Raw genomic sequence first — 19,626 nt, 5'->3', positions numbered from 1 at the left:
TGTCGGTAAACTGCGTCTTCCTTGGGCAGAGGCCCCTCTGCCCCGGTCACCATGTTTGTAGAAAATACTCCCCCCTCAGGTAGGACCTACCATGGGACTTCTCCACATGACATACTTCCGACAAGACTCGGTAAGACCATGTGACGTATTTCCACTCAAAATCCCACCCCCTCCCCCCCTTTCTTTGGGCAGGGTGTGGTCTCCACGGTGTCTTCCCCTTGGGAGTGACACCCCCCTGACGCAGACATTTATGGCCCCCAGTCGGTTAACAAATTCCATTGTTTTTGGGGAGAAAAAAGAGGAAAAGAGGCCCTATTTTTTGGGCAGTCGACTTGTACCCGAAGGACCGTTCGATGCACATAAGAGTGTTGGGGGAGGTTACGTGACAGCCTGGTGCGCTGGCTACAAGGCACACAGCGGTCTGCCCGTCTCGCTCCGCCAGTCCACGTAACACAGTTCAGCTAGTTGTGCCGTTTTGTATAGGGACCCCTAGTGTACTACATCGACACAACGTTGAGTGAGTGACATCCTGGTTACTTTCGTAACCTCCGTTCCCTGATGGAGGGAATGAGACGTTGTGTCCCTCTTGCCACAACACTGAACAACCCGCTGAAATGGCCGAGCCCTTGTCTCGGCTCCTCAGCACAAAACCTGAATGAGTGGTTGCATACCAGTTCCTGTATGTCCGGGGGAGTGGCATGCAAATTCCACTCGCCAATTCCCATTGGCCTTTTTTCAAAAAGTAGAGGTGTTTGGGGCTCCCAAGAGTGACCCCTAGTGTCACTACATCGACACAACGTCTCGTTCTCTTAATCAGGGAACAGAGGTTATGAAAGTAACTAGGACGTTACTTATAATGTACTTATAAAAATATAATTATATAACAACATATCAAACCAAGCTCTGTATTTTAAAGAAAAATAGCATAAACAGTTTTCAAGCAAATAATTTAATTTAACAAAAAAAATGTAAATAGTAAAAGAATAGGCACTGTTTCAAATGAAGCCACAAAGCATTTTGACACTTTCTGGTTGTCAAAATTTGCGGAACATGTCTATAGTTAATGTGATGACCAACATCTGTGGTTACTTTGTTTGGACACCTGTGTGAACTTGATTGGAACTGACTTCATATAAACACCAAAAATTACCTTGATACCAGTTGGTTAAAAATGGTTAAAAAAAAGTTAGTTCTGAGAAAAGCTCCAGCATCAGTTACAATTTGTTTTGACATTTTGTTTCTAATGCAATTTAATTCATACATTCAAGTGTACAAACTCTTTTTGGGACCACTGTATATGTTTTGCATGATCGAGGCCACATGTTACATTCAGTGAGCTATAAAAATAAGTACTACTCCTATTCCTAATTCCTTACACATATGTGGCATATGGAAGCTCAATGTAGCTTATCAATGATATGTACAGTAAACGGACCCCAGCAGCAGCACCTGTAATGACACCATATAAGAGGGGCCATGTGGTTGAAACCCCAAAACCACTTCCTGTCACTGCTTGTTATGCAGCTGTCACTGATTGGCAAGTGTCTGGGGCTGTGATGTTGTATTTGTGCTTTATGAAGTGAGATATAATGGCTGAAGTTGCCGCATCTGACCCGCAGACCTCCTTCAACAGCATCAAGTGGGCATGAAGAACACAAAAGACTCGGAATCATTGTGCGGCTCCAGACAATAGCCTCGCAGCTCCGCTCAGGCCTCCATCACTCAATTACTGCTCTGGCCTTGTGGAGAGAAACAGGCGTGAGTAGAAAGAGAGAAAGGTGGAGAGAGAGAGACAGAAGGGGTGAGCGAAAAAGAAGAAGAGAGAAAGGGGCCTATTGTCCTGTTTGTGTTTTTGTAAAGAAAAAAGAAAAATCCTCTTGACCATTAAAAAAATGAATTAGGTGGAAGGGTCTATAGACTGAAGGAAAACCAAATAAAAAAAGGTTAGTGTGAGGCACTTTCCACAAAATGGGGCCTGAAACTCTTTAAAAATTTACGTTTTTTTTCTTTATTAAGAAATGGTCAGAGAAAGGTGTTTAACCTTCAGAAAACGTTTGTCTTGCTCAGGAGGTTGAAACTACTATAAATCTTACATGAGCTTTTTATTTTCTCTTCATTTTTGATGTTTGCAATTTGTATAACCTTGCTTCCAAAATTCGGGATATGTCTAAAGTTTACAGTTTTAAAACCTGATTTGTGTGATTTTTGTATTTTCTAGCAATAGCATTAAATAAACATTAAATTGTGTGATTTTTGTTTTTTCTAGCAATAATCATTAAATAAACATTAAAATAAAATAGACAAAAGTTATTAAATTAAAACAAATTTTTTATAAAATAGGCTTAGTACAATTTATTGAAAATTAATTTAACATTTTATGTCAACATTCTTATATTGAGGTAAGATTTAAATTGTTGGATACAGTTGATAAGGTCAAGACCTCAGCTTGGACAGGCCAAAAAAAAAACTTTTTAAGGGGGGCTGTGACGAGGAGGAGGGTGTGGCCAGGCCGTGATAGTGCACGGCCGGCGCTGAATCAGCTGATCAGCGGGAGAGCGAGATAAAGGGGAGCCGGAGGTACCAGTTCGAGAGAGAGAGAGACTCTGTGTTTCTGTCTCTGTGTTTGTTTATGTTTGTTTTAAGTTAAGTTTGATATTAAAACTTTATGTTTACTGTTCAGCCGGTTCCCGCCTCCTCCTTGCCCAACCTTGAACTGTTGGAGGGGCATACATACATTTGATGTGTTTAAAACTAGCTACTTTTCATGCTAGGTTAACTTTATTTTAGATAATAGTTTATCTAACATATCTAATAGATAAAACAAAAACTAACAAACACAGATTTTGTGCCTTTAATGCTTAAAAAAAGTAATGGCATACCAAAGTGTACCATATTCGTGGAATGTGCCATGATGAACTGTAGTTCATTAAATTCTGTATGGTCCGGTTGTGTCATAACAGGAAATGCACAGCCACGATTTCCTTGGTTAGTGATAGCTGTTTATGCTCCAAAAATGGATATGTTGTTTAATTCTATCTACTGAATCTCTCTGAACATGTGTGATTGTTGCTTCTTCCTAAAACACAATCAATCAATCTTATCAATAATCCAAAATGCTAATTTCACAGGAAATTTGAAAAATGTCCAGCAATGGCACTGCTGTGTGGAAATCTGGACAGCTCTTTTATTTCCCAGACTTCATTTTGGTGACAATTCCCTGTCTTGTGCATTCAGTCTCAGTGCATTCAGCATTATCATAAAGTGAATGGATATTCAGACAATCATCTTGAATAAGAGAAGACACAGAGCTCATTGCGAGCCCAGAACCATGTCTATATTCTCTCTCACAATGCCACAGTCACAAGTGATAAAGAGATAATCACAGGTCAATCACTGTCATTCAGAGATTTCTTCATCTCAATAACATTTTAGTTTTTGAAATGCAAAGAAGCTCTGATTAGTCCCGATCGGCAGCGATACAGTAGGCTGAATATCAAAAGAGATCCTGTCCCTATTGAATTCACCATTTCTTCACTTTTTTGCTCTCTCTAATTTGCTCTCCCTTCTTCTCCTATTATTCAACACCTTCTAAAGGAAAGTCACTTCCTCAAAGCGGCAGCCTGGAGCCCAGGCGGTATTTAAAAGAGTATTTTATATATATATATCTTGACAACTATAAGTAAGCCATTTGTAACATTTCCCTGAAGAACGTGTTAATCTAGTGTAAACGAGTTTTCAAAACATTGCTGTCTGAGCATCCTAACCAGCCCGAGACAGCAGAACAGGCTCAACCAGCAGCTCAACTACAGTAACAGTAAAAAAAAAAAAAGAAAAGACAAAAAAGATTTGATGGACAGACTGAAATTTGAGTGATTAGTCACTCTCAAATCAAATAACTGATGAGCTCAGCTGAGTATGCGGTGATGGCTTCAGAAGATTTAAATATATAGAATATGGCACACAAGTTGTATCTACTTTTACTGTGGTTTTGTTTTGTTTTTTTGTATGTCCTTTTTAAAGCTTTTTGATGGCCTGGTGTCACTTTTCACTCTTATTATATGACAAAAAGCTGATTAAAGATGTGAAAACTTTTCCTATTGTGATTCACCGAAGAAAGAAAGTCATACAAGTTTGGAGTGACATTAGGATAAGTTTTCATTTTTGGGTAAACCATTCCTTTAAAGTCAGTTAAAAAATGTGAATCAATTTAACGTGACAGAGTGTCGGAGTGCTATCTGGGTTGGATGTGGTGTCTCTGGCTGGGGAGCTAACTGGTGCACACCACGGTTCCAGCCACAGATTACAATCTAAAAAGGGCAACCAAACAATGATTTTTGGTTATCTGTCAGGTCACAACCAGACCAGGTGAGCTTGGTTTGGAGGTGTCTGTCATGGTACCCCAGCATCCTTTGTGGAGGAAGACACAGCGGAGCACAGAAGCTTAACCGCTGGAACGGGGGTTGGGTTTTGCTGGTGGCAGGGAGGGGGGGCCAGGTGGATCGGAGGTGGGGTTGGTGTCTGTGTCGGGGGTGTCTGTTGGTTGTGCTCGCCGGCGGTGGTGGAGCGGCTCCCAGACCTAGAGAGTTGTGTACATCTGCAATCATTTTATTAACTGGTCTAAAATCTCATAAAGCTGAGATGCTATTATAATTATTATTATTATTACTACTACTACTACTGCTACTACTACTACTATTGTTATTATTATTATTATTATTATTATTATTACTACTACTGCTACTACTACTACTACTACTATTATTGTTATTGTTAATATTATTGTTATTACTACTACTACTACAACTATTATTATTATTATTACTATGATTGTTTCAAATTGTCTTGATATCTATCTATCACTCAGTGAGTTTATATCTATATTTTTTTCTCTCTCCACATCACCACAAAAATGTAATGAATAATAACAATTACTATTATATCACACCAAATTAACCTATTGCTTAAACTTATCACTGTACCTGTATACCCTACTATTTCTATACATCTATATATATATATATATATATTTTTTTTTTCTTTCCTTTTTTCTTATATGTATGTGTATATATATGTGTCATCAGTCTCTTATTTTGTATAAGCTGCTATGTCTTGTTAATTTGTGTTATGTTCAATAAATAAAAAAAAAAAAATATATTTTTATTTTTTTTAATCAAACAATTGTGTTTTAGCTGAGCTTAGTTGGCTAATTGAAATGAGGTTATATTTTTAAGCAATGAGCAGGCATGTGTCATCTGTCAGAAGGAAACTACCAACTCATTATTTCTTGATTTTCATTCAAATTGTCTTGTGAGATTGGTGTGTATCAGATATGGGCACTCGAGTTAGAGACTCGGACTCAAGTCGCACTGAGTCACATTTTTATAGACTTCAGACTTGACTCGACTCAAGGAAAATACTCGTGAACATGATGAGTCTCTCATATACAGACAATATTGAGATAAAAAAAAAGGATTTTTTTTTTCTTGGAATGCGAGTGAAATGGTGAAAGACCCTCTTTACAGATAATTTAATTTTAAATCAAACCGAGACATAACAGTTGACAAAAGTAAAGAGATGCTCATTCTTTGAATAGTAGAATCTATAGAAATGCGATCAGCAGAGCACTTGCCTGCCACCGTCATCTAACTTCATATACGTCCATAAAGTGTGGCTGAAGTTGTTTTATTGTTGAATTTTTGCACATCTGTATTGCGTTCAGTGGTTGCATTTCTTGTGCAATTTTGGTGCTGATCAGGTGCAAGCCGAGAGATCCGCACACCGTTCACTGAATGCCCCTCTGATCCCATTCGGTTTTAGTCCGTGCTCCGGTTTGCTCATGAAATACACCGTGCTACATCTTTACTTTATTTACACATTTGCGTTATTCCAAATACAAGTAAATGAAAAACAAGATAACAGTGCTTTTATAAGCCATGGTCTTCAGTCAAATAAAAAATATCCGCCTTGCCATGCGCTTGGAAGTGATTAAATCAGGGACAGAAATATATATTTCTTGTAATAATAATAATAATAATAATAAAAACTATAACCTGCAATATATTATGACTACTACTACTGCTAATAATAATAATACAAGCTGTAACACAATTATATTAATAGGGTAATAGTAAGAATAACAAGCTTAAAAATAATAAATAGTAATAAATAGAATATTAGAAGTCATTAGTGCTGTTGTAAGGTCACTTAATGTGAATCATGTATAATCCCTGAATCACTTTGACTTAATATTCCTGATGCAATGTCCTATTTAAAACAAAAATAAAATAAAAAAAATAAAGTTTCTTGACAAGGTTTCAAACTCACAAACAATACATTTTACTGGTCAGAAACACCAATAACCTATAAAAGCTCTTTTTATTATTTACAATGATGCTACCAGTGGATTATTGGTAGCATTATAGTGGAAGTTTCTCAGAAATTCCAGTATTTACTCTTGGCTGTGCAGTGCATTTTTGCAAATAGGATTTTTATGTGAAATAAAATAAAATAAATAAATAAATGAATATATAAAAAAGATGTAATGAAAGATGTAATGTTTGGTGACTCAAGACTCATCTAGGACTCGTGATAAAAGACTCGATACTTGACTCAGACTTGTCCATCAGAGACTTCAGACTTGACTCAGACTTCAGATGAAAGACTCGTGAACATCTCTGGTGTGTGTCATGAATGCAACAGATGCACACACAAAAAAAGTACGAAACGCAGCACAAAACATGGATAAGAGTGTGAAGATTGTGTATGTCTGAGTGTGTGTGTGAGGAAAAAGAGTGGGAGGGAGAATGAGGCATTACATAGAGGGGGCGGCTGAGTTTACATTTCGGGGCTGTATGGGTGTAACCTTTAAATGATATTTAAAAAAGCCTGATTATCCTAGAGGTAATTAGGCTGAATGATGAGGACATTTAATTAAAAATAAATCCAAAAAGGCACAGAGGCCAAAAGCAATTTCCAGCCAGTGAGTGCCAGCGTTGAGCCGGCTGTGTCAGGAGAGGGGTCCCTCTTCTCTTGTCCTCAGTTTTTTCCAATCGCCTCTGCTCCCCTATTCATCCATTCCGCCATACAAAAACAGAATACTCATGTACTGCTGTCTGTGTCACTGTGGAGAACTTGTTCATCTTTAACACTACATTTGTCTAACTGTCCAATAATATATTGATGTTACATAAAAACAAAACACCCACAGACATGTGAACAGAAGAACGATGTTTAATAGCTGCTGAAAACTCTCGCTGGTGGGAAACAGACCACTGACTGAGCTAATCACTAATTACCAAATGAAAAGTCTGGTGTTGGTAAGACAGCTTCGATCCTGTACATAATAAGCAAATTGCTTGTGTCTAGACAGCTGCGGGTCAAAGGCTTATTCTCCCTCACAGATCCATTTGGAAATGAGCCAAGCTTCTGAAGAGCATTCAGGTAAGCAGCTGTTTAAACAGGGAGGTCAGCTTATGAAGAAGACATTTGGACAATTACATGTGATGTATATGTATGTAAAATTAAAGGTGTATATACAGTATGTGTCTATGGACTTTTTCATAAACTTTTAGGTTCAAATTTCTATACATGTGTAAGGGAAAGTGTACATCTTAGGTTTTGTAACTGGTCACCATTTCTTAAGTTTTTCACAATTTTAATCACCTTTCGCCTTTCCTAAAACAAAGCTGCATAAAAGCTGCATGCTTAATAATTATAAAAGAATTAGCAAATTGTAGTCAAAAAAAGTTTTATATGGAGAATATCATGTCTACTTCCCAAATGTATTTCATGTCAACTACACACAGTATATTCCTTAATGCATTGACATTTTTAACTTTTTGAAAGCACAGTAAATAACATTTACACATTAACTAATGTTTGTTACTGTTGTTATCCAGTGTTCTACAAATGAAAGTATCACTTTACAATGACAAGATTGTACCAGAGGAAAGATTTCCTGGGAAAACTTTCAGGAATATTAAATAAACATCAGGATACAGAGCGAAGAGAAAACAAGGTAGGTAAACATGTGGTTTGTTTATATGTTTGTGAGTTGACCCACCCTGTAGCTCTTTGTCTCCTTTCATCCATCTGATAATTGCAGCAGGTTTGCTGCCCATGGAGGTGCAGCTCATCTCTGTCGCGTTGCCCTCGCTGACGATCTCCTCGCGGGACTCAATGATTGGGTTTCCTGGTGGGACTGAGAAAGGACAGACAGATTGTCTGTCTGCTTGTCGCTAGAGTCACATTCAGCTCAGGTCGTGCACTGACAAAAAACACAACACAACTAACACAGGGTTCGTACAGATGCTTCAAAGTTAAATTCAAGGACTTTCAAGGACTTTTCAAGCACATTTTTATTTGTTTTCAAGGACTATGCTCGAGATATCATTAAAACTAATTCTTTATTTGTTAATTTTAAATACAAATATTTTATTCACTCAGTTAATTTATTTTGATAAAACACCACTTATTACAAGTACAACATATCTCAATGTGCATCTTTAACTACACATTCTCAGTAACAATTCTTGGTTCATGACAAAATGTTTGTGTTATTGTAGTGTGCTCCCTTAAAACGCACTTTGCTTTCCAACAAAACTGAATAACTGTGTCCGTAAACAGTAGACCATTTGACTCATGTGCTGTGTTCCATGTTTCCTAAAGTCACACAACAGATTTATATGAGGAACTGACCAAAATTGCATATGGGTCATTCTCAAAAAATGTTGACTTTCCAACTTACAAAATATTGAAATTTCCTGTTCAGTTCAGTTTTTGCCCATAAACACTGAGGATAAACATTTTGACATTATTTTTATTCATAAAGAACAACTTAGCTGTTGTTCTTTCTTTTATTATTTAATTTTGTTTCACGAACGAAGCAAGTTAACACAAAATTAACACTAACGAGAGTTAAATGGGTTACAACACCAAATTTTGAGGGTTCAATGGGGTACAACACCAAATTTTTGTGTGTGAATATATTAGTTAAAATGTGAATTAATAACTTTTTAACATGCTGAGAAAAATCACTATATGCATATTTAAGCAGCGTATGAAAATATATATTTAAAAAAAAATATATATATTTTTTTTTACTTTGATTAAATGCCATGAATTTAAGGGACAAACATTATTTTTAAATTATTCAAATTATTATTAATAATTTTGTTTTGCTTTTTTGCACACTTGTTCGGCCTTGCACTAATGCTTCTATTAAAAATAAGTATAAAATAAATACATAAATACATTTAAATGTAATAGAAGTCGTGTAACAGATGAAGGGGACATGATTTTTTTTTTTTTTTTTCAGGCAATTGATTTCAAATATATTTTCAAAAAAGAAAAAAAGAAAAAATCAAAACAGAGTCAAGCCAATTAATATCATTAAATGTTAGGTTATAGAATGATACATTTTATTTTATTTTTTTGCTATTAGAAAGCTATTTCATGACTAATAAAGTCAAGAGACATGTTTGCCAACATATTTTGATACTGACCCAAATGTTGTCAGAAATAACCTATTTTGTTAGACACAAAGCTGTCTTTACACCAGGGGGTGCTAGACGGCTAAACAAAACTGAATCCTCCATTGATCCGCATTCAAATCTCAGAACGTTTTGCATCTCATCTAATTTTTTTCACTCTGGAGAGTAATTTTTAATTAAAACTGATAGTTGCAAGAATTTACACTTGTTAAATCTGCCATAGCAGTATCTATAAAATATCTATTTTCAAAATCCTCCAGTAACAATTGATTGCGATTGGCCCATTCTGAACAGCGCTGCCAAAAGTAACAGGAGCCAAGTGACAGCGCTGTCTATGCGCTGCCAGCTTCAGCAGCGGTCTAGTGGTCTGTTGTCGTGTTTTTCCGAAAATAAATACATTTAATTTATTAAATGATTTAAGCAACATATTTTACGTTTTTCTATGATTCAAGCACTTTTTAAGCACCTCTTGGTAAAAATGGCTATTTTCAAGGGTTTTCCAGGACTTAAATTTGAAAAAGCCAAATTCAAGTACTTCAAGCACTTCAAGCACCTTGTACGAACCCTGCATAACACAACGGCAACACTGAGGGATGGTTGCACAGAATAGTATGAAATGAAGGGGCGAGTATATGCTCTACGGCAGTGCTGATAAATCCATCTACTGACATATTGCTTTCCTTTTGCACGCAAAATTGTATTGATACCTAAGATTTATTTCTTTGTGCCTTCATATTATGTCCTACAGTAAGCTTTTGCCGCAGTATCAGATGCAAACCAATTATGATATTTTGATATAGTTGCTATTTGATAGTTGTGTATTATGATATTGTGATTTATTGAATTGCAATGTGTATTATTTTACAAGGTAGGAAGTGACACCCATCCCTAGTATGTTCAGATTCTGTTTGGATAAGTGAGGGATAATGTTTAATCAGCTGGTCATTATTGTAAACCTCGACAGGGTGATCAGGACCATTATGTGAAGAGGACAATGCCTAATCTAGACACAATGGCGATGGTGCCGTGGATTACTTTTATGCTGCCTAAATATGCCTTTTGGGCCGTCAAACAGCCAGCAGACTGATGGCACCCGTTTACATGTATTGTATGGACAAACAGAGCTGAAATGGGCTTATAAAAATCTTCATTTCGGTTCTGCTAAGGAAGGAAAGTCATACACATATGGGATGGCTTAAAAGTAAGTAAATCAAGAGAGAATTTTTATTTTTAGGTGAACTAACCATTTAAAGGAATATTCTGGGTTCAATACAAGTTATGCTCAATCGACAGCATTTGTGGCATAATTCTGATTACCACAAAAATGTATTTTGACTTGCCCCTCCTTTTCTTTAAAAAAAAAAAAAAAAGAAGCAAAAATTTAGATTACAGTGAGGAACTTACAATGGACGTGAATGGGGGCCAATCCATAAACACTAAAATATTCACTTTTTCAAAAGTATAGCCAAAAGACATAAACAATATGCGTGTAAATATGATTTTAGTGTGATTCAATCACTTACTCACCTTTTTTGTGTAAAATTATAGCCAATTTTACAACTTCATTGCCATGTATTGTCAACAAACCCTAAAATGACTGTAAAAATTACAATTTAAAAACTTTACAGCTCAAATAATACATCATTTTAACAGAAGAATTAATGTAAGTGCTTTTACAAAATTATAAGCTTCACATTTCTGCCTTAAAACCCTCCAAAAAGTTCCCCATTCACTTCCATTGTAAGTACCTCACTGTAAACTAGATTTTTGCTTTCTTTAAAGAAAAGGAGGGATGAGTCAAAATAAATTTTTTGGTTATCAACATTATGCCACAAATACTGTCAACTGAACTTCACTTGTATTGAACCCGGAATATTCCTTTAAATACCAAAAATATTTTAAAATACCAAAACTTCATGGCCATGCCAACTGATTTTGCTCGAATGATGTATCGCATAGTGCTGTGCTTAAGATGAAGCGCTCTTAAAATAGGGTCCCAAGCCTCCTGTCTTCATTGATAAGTGAACAAGAGAGAATCACAAGTAATCACAACATCCGAGCTCGGAAGTAGGAACTTCTCAGGAGGACTTGAAGGCAGCATAAATGACTGGGAATGAGAGTCGAAACATCTCGCGAGACAGAAAACAACACATCTAGTTGACTAGAATAAATCTACTAGACCCTCTACAATGACCTGGATAACAGAATCTTCAGATATATTGTAACAGAAGGATGCATTGTCTTGCAGAATTACTCTGAAGCATCTATAAATGGCTCAGCACATTGAATTGGAGTACAATTCCAATTCACACAGGAGTTCAGTAGGAAACCGCGGTGATAACATTAATGTTTTCAAATGGCAACCTGCGCAAGCATGACTCGCAACATTGTCCTTGCTTCTAGGAGAGCTTGCAACTAAAGTGCTTACCTGAAAGTTTCACATTTCTGCAAAAACCTTTTAGGAATGTGGCGGAAAAGTGTAACAGATTTTGGACAGGGTAATTCAGCAGCAGTGGTATAGCCAGGTTTCTCGTTCTCCCAGAGCAGCAGGGCTCCATTCAAGCATTCTGCTTTAGCTCTGGCCTCGGAAGCTTTGGAGCTGCAGCCAACCACTCAACAGCATTCAAAAGCTCTGTACCGTCAGACTCCCTCAAAACCCACCCCGTGCTAAACTCTCCTCTCAAACGGAATAATCACTTTTAAGTGCTGGTGAATTTTCTGTGCCATTATGTCAAGACGCAAAAATGCTTACATGTACACACACACACACACACACACACACACACACACACACACACACACACACACACACACATAAACAATAACTCCGCTGAATGGCTCCACCATACTAGGCAGCTGAGTCCTCGAAAGTAGCAGGTGAGTGTTTGTTGAGTTTTTAGAGGGCTTTTAGCATCCCATCCAAATAGCAATGAGTGTGTGTGTTTGAGTGTGTATGTGCATGTGGACAGCAGCTATGTGCTGAAATATGAATGATTCCACGTTCAAGATCCTTGGCTGTGTCTCGGGCCTTCAGCATCTCATAAAAGCTGCTTCACTCTGGTGAATGATCTTAAAAGGATTTCTCAGGAAACAAAGAAGCCCTGCGAATGTGTGTCTGGGGGTGTTAGTGTGTTTTGCTTGTGTGCCAGGTGCCTTATGGGAACTGTGTTGGTCCAAAAACTGGTTTGGGTCTGTCAAGATGTCAGACGTTTATTCAGAAACCACTCTGACGGACTTTTGGATGGGTTACAGAGTTAAAAATCCTTAAAAATCCTTAAAACCAGTTACATTTACTTTAGAAGAAAAGTTGTGAGAGATACGACTTGTTGTAAGAGAGTATTTCTTTAATTCAGTTGATTTTTCTTACCCCAACAAGTACATTTTTCTTTCTCGTTTTAAGCATGCATCTAAGAAACTTGTTTGAGGTTCATGCTTAAAACAGAAAAAATACTAATTAAGACAAAAAAAATTTGCAGTGTATCAAAAGAAAGAATTCAATTCATATGTGAATCTAACTGCACTAGTTGCACTGTATGTTTGTTTTTAAGCGTAATCAGTGAAAACAACACAATGGACTTATGGGAATAACAACGAGGCTGTGAGGGATAGATGCACAGTCTCTTCAGTGGGCTGTACTGCAGTTTAAAGTGTTTTTGGATTGTTCCACTGACTAATCATTAAAAAATATCTTTCAATGAAATTTCAGTAGCCAAAAACTCTGGACAACATGAGCTATGGAAAATGTAATTCAATCTAGGAGCTTTTTGATAGCTTATATAGTGAAAGTCATTGAAGACATGGTGAGACTCTCTCTCACAGATTTGTTTTCATTCCTGTCAAAAATCAAAGATGGTGCTGCTATGAATAAGGTCTATAGAAAGATGTGCGGCCTTAAGGCTGATTTATAATTCTGTGTCAAATCTACGCCGTTGGCTCCACGTAGTGGCCAATGCGTTGGTTTGCATTTATAGTTCTTCGTTGGTGTGTCTGTGTTGTTCACTGAGTTCACAGCCAAAATGCTAACTATATGTTTTATAAATAAAAAAAAATCAATGCAAGCAATGTAATTTCTGGATTAAAAGGTATTTCTTAAATTATTGTAACATCAAAAATGAGTTCAAAAGTATGTGAACATGTTGAAATGTAGGTACATATTTATTATACATGTTGCCTGCATTGCAGAAAGAAAATAAATGAGGAAATTACTGTATGCTTGCTCTTGAGTCGCTTAAATAATACATAAATATTCTGACATACTTTTGACATTCCGTGATGAAAAATAAATCATCAAATTAATTGCCTGAATAACACAAAATGGGTGTCGTTTTAAAGACTTTATAATGCATAAAGGCAATATAACCAACTCTTACCAGGTGTTTTTTAACTTGCTGACAAATTAAAAGTATTCAGTTTCCATAACTTTTGAAATTATTTACTCTACACATACTGTCAAACATACGGTCAAATCATCGTCCTAATCGGAAAGATCGCAAGTAGAATACAAAACATATTATTTCACTCACATTTCAAATTAATATCAAGTAAAGGCCCGGAGAAACAAGTTTTTATATTAATTAGCTGTAAACAGATATCTTTTGTCGTGTTTTGCTTGTAACTTCATGAAAAGCAGGGCTCGACATTAACGCCTGTCCACAAGTGGATTTTTGAAGGGGCAAGTGAAAGAGAATTTTACTTGTCCGTCCAGACAAGTAGCTTTATTAAAAACATCAATAATACACAGTACCTGCACTACTATAATTTACTCTACAGAGTACCGGCAGTTTTTCTTGCGCACCACCTCTTCTCAGAGTCTCCTGGTACGATGTAATGTCTTTATTTTATGTAAGTCAGTGATTTGATGTGGCCCGCCATTCACTTTTTTTTTTTTTATGCATGATTTCCTGTAAAACTGCTTTGAAACGATGTGTGTTTGCGAAAAGTGCTATACAAATAAAAATGACTTGACTTTTATCTGACCTTCCAAATGATTTTGAAATCGTGGTAAACATCCGAACGCTCTCTGAGCAAAACTCAGCGGTGAGTTAACAACACTACACATGCAAAAGCATCGGTGCTCATCAAGCTATCCGTGGATCGCACGTGTTTAAGCTTGTCTGGGCTTAGTTCAGTTTCACTCTTCTCCAAAACATGAACCAGCAACTTTTGGGTGAGCACATTTTATCGCGTCTTATTCACTCAAATGTATTTATGCAAATTGCTTAGCTGCTGGTTGCTAACTACAGACTTAAAAAAAAAAAAGCTGTTACAGAAGTGATGTCAGCTCATATGCACAACCATTTTTCACAAGAGGCAAAATGATAATGAAAACCGAACCTTCAAAGAAAATACACAGGAAAATGTGCTTTTATTCTCCATTCTTTTCTGTAGTACTCATAAAAAGATTATGTGAATTGTCATTGAACTTGCCATGTATATAACCTGACAGTGTTTGGTTCTACATCGTTCTCAATCTTGAACATCATCAAATCAGTTTGTTCACCATTTCTAATGATTATTATTTGCACAAGTATCTGACTCCTGTGTGCTAATTAGGAAGACAAATTTTGCCCTCATTGTATGGGAGGATGATAAAACATTTTAAAAAGGAAAAACAGACATAATGCTCTTTTTCAGTTTTAGGCTACATTTATTTTGTGTAAAAAGACAGTTCTACATTAGATTGCCATTGTTCTCTTATGTGTGTTGATTTTGACAAAGATACAGACTTTAGCAGATCTAAATATTCTTTCTCAGTTTTCATAAACAATAACCCTACTTTGTATGTTTTTATTTTCAAAGTAAAGCTAATCAAAACAAATTTGTTATTTGAGGATGTAAGGTCATATTTGTTCTTCAGCCAGATCTTAAGAAGGAATTTACTTTTAACATAATTAATATTTTAATGTAAATAAACACATTATTAACCGTTTTGTTTTTACGTGTTAGTTACAATAAAAGTGTTTGGTACAATAAATATGGATAAAAAAGTTTGGCCCCAGTTCAGTTTATAAATTCCCAAGATTATTTACTTATTTTTAAATAAACATACGTTGGAAAAAAATAAAAATAAATAAAGTTTAATACTAACAATGAGAGTGCCTGCACTTTTTTTTCTTCCACATCAAGCGCTGCTGCTGTTGAAAATAATCCAGAGTGCATAATTTTGTCATTGGCAAGAGATCTAGCTAACACTGTTTGACTGACAGACGGCTTCTGTGTGTGCAGGCTTTACATGCGCATGTGCTCCGAGAGATCTTGCGCTAATGCGGATACGCGCCCGAACGGTCAAATACACTTCAAAATTCCACCAAAATGCCCGTCTTGGTGAGGTATTCATGTAAACACAGTGAGTTCTAAAGTCAATGTAAACAGTGGGGAAAAATGGATTTGTATCAAAATGTCAGACTTGCAAGTGTTAATGTAACCTAATAGACCTGCTACTGTCTGTGTGTTGTTAATAATAATCAAACAACCATAACAAGAAAAGGAGAAAACCACTCACTGCTCTTGGCTGGATAACTTTAGCTTTAAAAGTATTAATGTATTATTTATAATTATACAGTGAAGATCAGTAGGCCCTAGTAGTTACAGTATATACCATTCGTTGTGAATGTTTAGCCTACATGAATACTTGATACTGCTGTTAAAAACATTTAAAGCTGTTAAAAAACACTTGTTTCTTAATTTACATTTTTTGTATTTGTTTCTATTTATTGCTTTTCTATTGTTGTTTTATTACTGACAGTTTACTAGTCTTGAATAATTACTTGAGAAGCAATTCTTAACAAATTAGTTAGTGTTAGGCTATTATTTGTTATGGTATTGAAGCTGATGTCAAAAATCATCATATTTCACTACTGACTACTGACATTTTGGTATTGTGACAATGTACTATATTGTGCATGGTATCTTACTCCAATAATATGATGAAAAATTAGATTTCATTCCATAGACGTGTGAGCATCCCAGCTGTAAATGGTGGCGATGGAGGATTTTCTTTGTTTGACTACCGTACGTAACATAATTTAACTACCATTTGACAATAGCCTTCTCCCCTACCCAGCGCATTTTACATTTCTGTTGCAGAGAATCAAGTTGATTGCATAGGTATAATACTATTAGGTTGTATATCTGTCGTAATTTTAGAAAACATACAACAGAAACTTTGACATGTTACTTACTATTTGTATACTATCATGTAAGCTATACTTAAATGTCCTTTTTTCTCTCCGAACAAGTAACATTTTTACTCGGACAAGTGAATGATCAATTTACTTGTCCGAAGGACAAGCACATCACATTGCTTAATGTCGAGCCCCAAAATACAAACAGAATTTAAAAAAAAACAGCAGATGCTCCCGAATAAAACAATTGCTTTAATGATCATGAGTCCAAATATAATGTGATATGATGCCTAGATATTACAATATTCTTAAATAAAATGCGACACTACCTCAGACATCCTTGAAATCATCCTGGGAGGCAGTCTCTGGTTAAAGTGGACCAATCACAGATGCTGTGGTCTGCATCGACACGACGCGCAGTCACATTTTTGAAGAGGTGCACGTCAGGCTATGCCATAACTGCCATAGCTACACGTCGCCTATGCCGTAGGTTCGACACAGAAGTAGAAATCTGCCTTTAGTTTTATTTTGTGATACCCAGTCTTTTCATTTCATCACAATCAATTCTGACTGCAAGAACACAACTCAGGCAAAAGTGTTTGTTTTAATTTCATCTGCCGTAATGCTATTGATTCAGAATATTGGTGCAGGAGACAGTGGACTGTTGTGTGTGTTGTTTACGTGTGTGTTGTTTACTTAGCACAGTGATGTCAGCGTAGGCTTCCTGTGGAGGGTCTGTATAGAGCTGGCACACGTATCGGCCCTCATCTGAGAGAGACACGTTGGATAGTGCAACACGCAGCTCGTTGTCTGAGAAGTTGACCAGCTGGAATCGAGCATCTTTCAGGGCTGGAGAGTCAATAGAGAAAGAGAGTAAATGTTACATTCTCACATTCCATTTGCACTTCCATTACAACCCACACATACAGTATAAGAGAATTATTAGTATGTTTTTACCATTCAAAAGCAAGATTGTGTTTCCATTGATAAAAAAGGAAGCCATATATATTTTTTAAAGATCCCATCAAGCTTGGACTTTTGTGGCATGTGGCTTGATAGTCCATGTCAGCTGTCTTTTAAGGTCATCTATATTAATTACTAATGTTACACTACACAGATTTTTGCCCAGTCCAATGCTCTGTAGAATGAGAATGTACCTCCCCCTAAAACCACCTGCAACTTACTAGCAAGTAGCAAATCATTGTTAATGGCAGTGATGTACTGTCTCTAAAGCAAATTGGCTATATAAAAAAAAGAGACAAGTCCCGACTTCTTGTTTCAGTAGGAAATATGTCAACACAGGAAACTGGTCTTGTTAAGGGATTTTATGAGGTCTTTAAGCTATTGCTTATAACTGGTGCCAGGGGAACATTACCAATGTGCAACTATATTCATCAGATTAGCTGAAAAGTGTGTAACACAGACTCCGGAGAACAGAAATTAAGATCCATGTGCGGTTTAATAGTAAATGTGCAACTCATAAACAGACAGGCAGGGTAAATCACCAGTAATGGAAAAACGTATGCAGAAGAGAGATGTAGTAATAAACAGGCAATGGTCAGGGCAGGCATCAAACAATCACAGTAAGAGTCCAGATAAACAAGGCAGGCAGCAGAGTATCAAACGGTGGGTATCAGGCGGAAGTCAAACACAGGCAGGCAGAATAAACAGAGGTAAACACTCAGAAATGTTAGCAGGAGCAAAACAAGACTTTGCAATGACTATTGTAGGAGCAGCACTTAAATAGTCTATGAAATAGGGAACAGGTGTAAGTGTAATCAGTCCAGGTAGGCATGCTGGGAAGTGTAGTTCAAGATTCCCTCAGAACTCAGGCGAGGGGGACCTCTGGTGGTGAGCAGGAGGATTCCTCGAGTTCGTGAGAGTACATTCTGAGAAAGCGTGTGATCTCCTGGTTTAAGCGCTCGGTCTGGCCATTTGATTGAGGGTGGTAACCTGAAGTGAGACTGATGTTGATGTTGAGTTGCTGAAAGAATGCCTTCCAGACCCAGGATGTAAACAGGATGTAAACCCCTGTCGGAGACGATGTCTTCAGGTAGTCCGTAGAAGCGAAACACCTGATGCATAAGATGTTCTGCAGTCTCGAAGGCTGTGGGGAGCTTGGGCAGAGGGATTAATCATCATGACTTAGAGAATCGATCAATGACAGAAAAATTACGGTGTTACCTTGAGAGACAGGGAGATTAGTGATGAAGTCTATGGCGATGTGAGACCAAGGACTATGGGGAATAGGCAAAGTTTGGAGAAGTCCTGCAGGAAGTTGCCTGGAGGATTTATTTTCTGCACAGGTGGGACAGTTGTTGATGTAGGCAATGGTTTCCGCCTGCATGGTGTTCCACCAGAAATGGTTCCGAAGCAGTTGTAGTGTGGCTGCTATGCCTGGGTGTCCAGAACAGGTGGTAGTATGGACCCATTGTAAGGTCTTTTCCCGAAGGAGTCGTGGAACATAGGTTTTCTCAGGAGGGCAGTCAAGAGGAGTCGGTCCTGAGTCTGAGCTTGGGTGATCTCAGTCATAATATCCCACTGAACCGGAGCCAAGATTAGAGATGTGGGGATGATGGGTTCAGATATCTGGTTCTGAGTGTCAGACTCAAACAGACGAGAGCGAGCATCGGCTTTGGAATTCTTGGAACCTGGACGATAGGTAATGGTGAAACTGAATCGAGTAAAGAACAACATCCACCTAGCCTGCCTAGGATTCAGTCTTTTAACAGAGCGTAAATATTCGAGGTTTCGATGGTCTGTTAACATGAGAAAAGGATGTCTCGCCCCCTCCGGCCAATGTCACCATTCTTCTATAGCCGCTTTCATAGCCAGCAATTCTCGGTTGCCCACATCGTAGTTTTGCTTAGCAGGAGATAGCTTATGGGAAAAGTATGCGCAAGGGTAGAGTTTCGGGGGTGTTTCATGACATTGTGAGAGAATGGCTCCGATTCCCGTGTTAGAGGCATCCACTTCTACCATGAATCCACTTCTATCATGAAAGGAGTGTT

At 37.2% G+C, this 19,626-nt stretch overlaps 1 protein-coding gene across 6 annotated transcripts in view; it reads right to left on the bottom strand.

Moving 5' to 3' along the window:
• The window catches only part of LOC127430622 (cell adhesion molecule 1-like), a 486,388-nt gene that overhangs the window by 79,938 nt on the left and 386,824 nt on the right, over positions 1-19,626 (bottom strand). For 5 of the 6 annotated variants that reach the window (XM_051680514.1, XM_051680513.1, XM_051680515.1 and 2 more), the window contains 2 exons: positions 17,312-17,464; positions 8,063-8,200 (listed from right to left, as the gene is read on the bottom strand). In XM_051680514.1, the coding sequence (XP_051536474.1) occupies positions 8,063-8,200; positions 17,312-17,464 (291 nt within the window). The remainder of the gene's footprint in view (positions 1-8,062; positions 8,201-17,311; positions 17,465-19,626) is intronic. The other variant, XM_051680517.1, reaches the window with a different exon arrangement.

Source organism: Myxocyprinus asiaticus, chromosome 40, assembly GCF_019703515.2.
Source record: "Myxocyprinus asiaticus isolate MX2 ecotype Aquarium Trade chromosome 40, UBuf_Myxa_2, whole genome shotgun sequence".
NCBI classification, from domain to species: Eukaryota; Metazoa; Chordata; class Actinopteri; order Cypriniformes; family Catostomidae; genus Myxocyprinus; species Myxocyprinus asiaticus.
The sequence above is the reverse complement of the archived record's forward strand: the minus strand, read 5'-3'. Positions and strand labels throughout refer to the sequence as shown.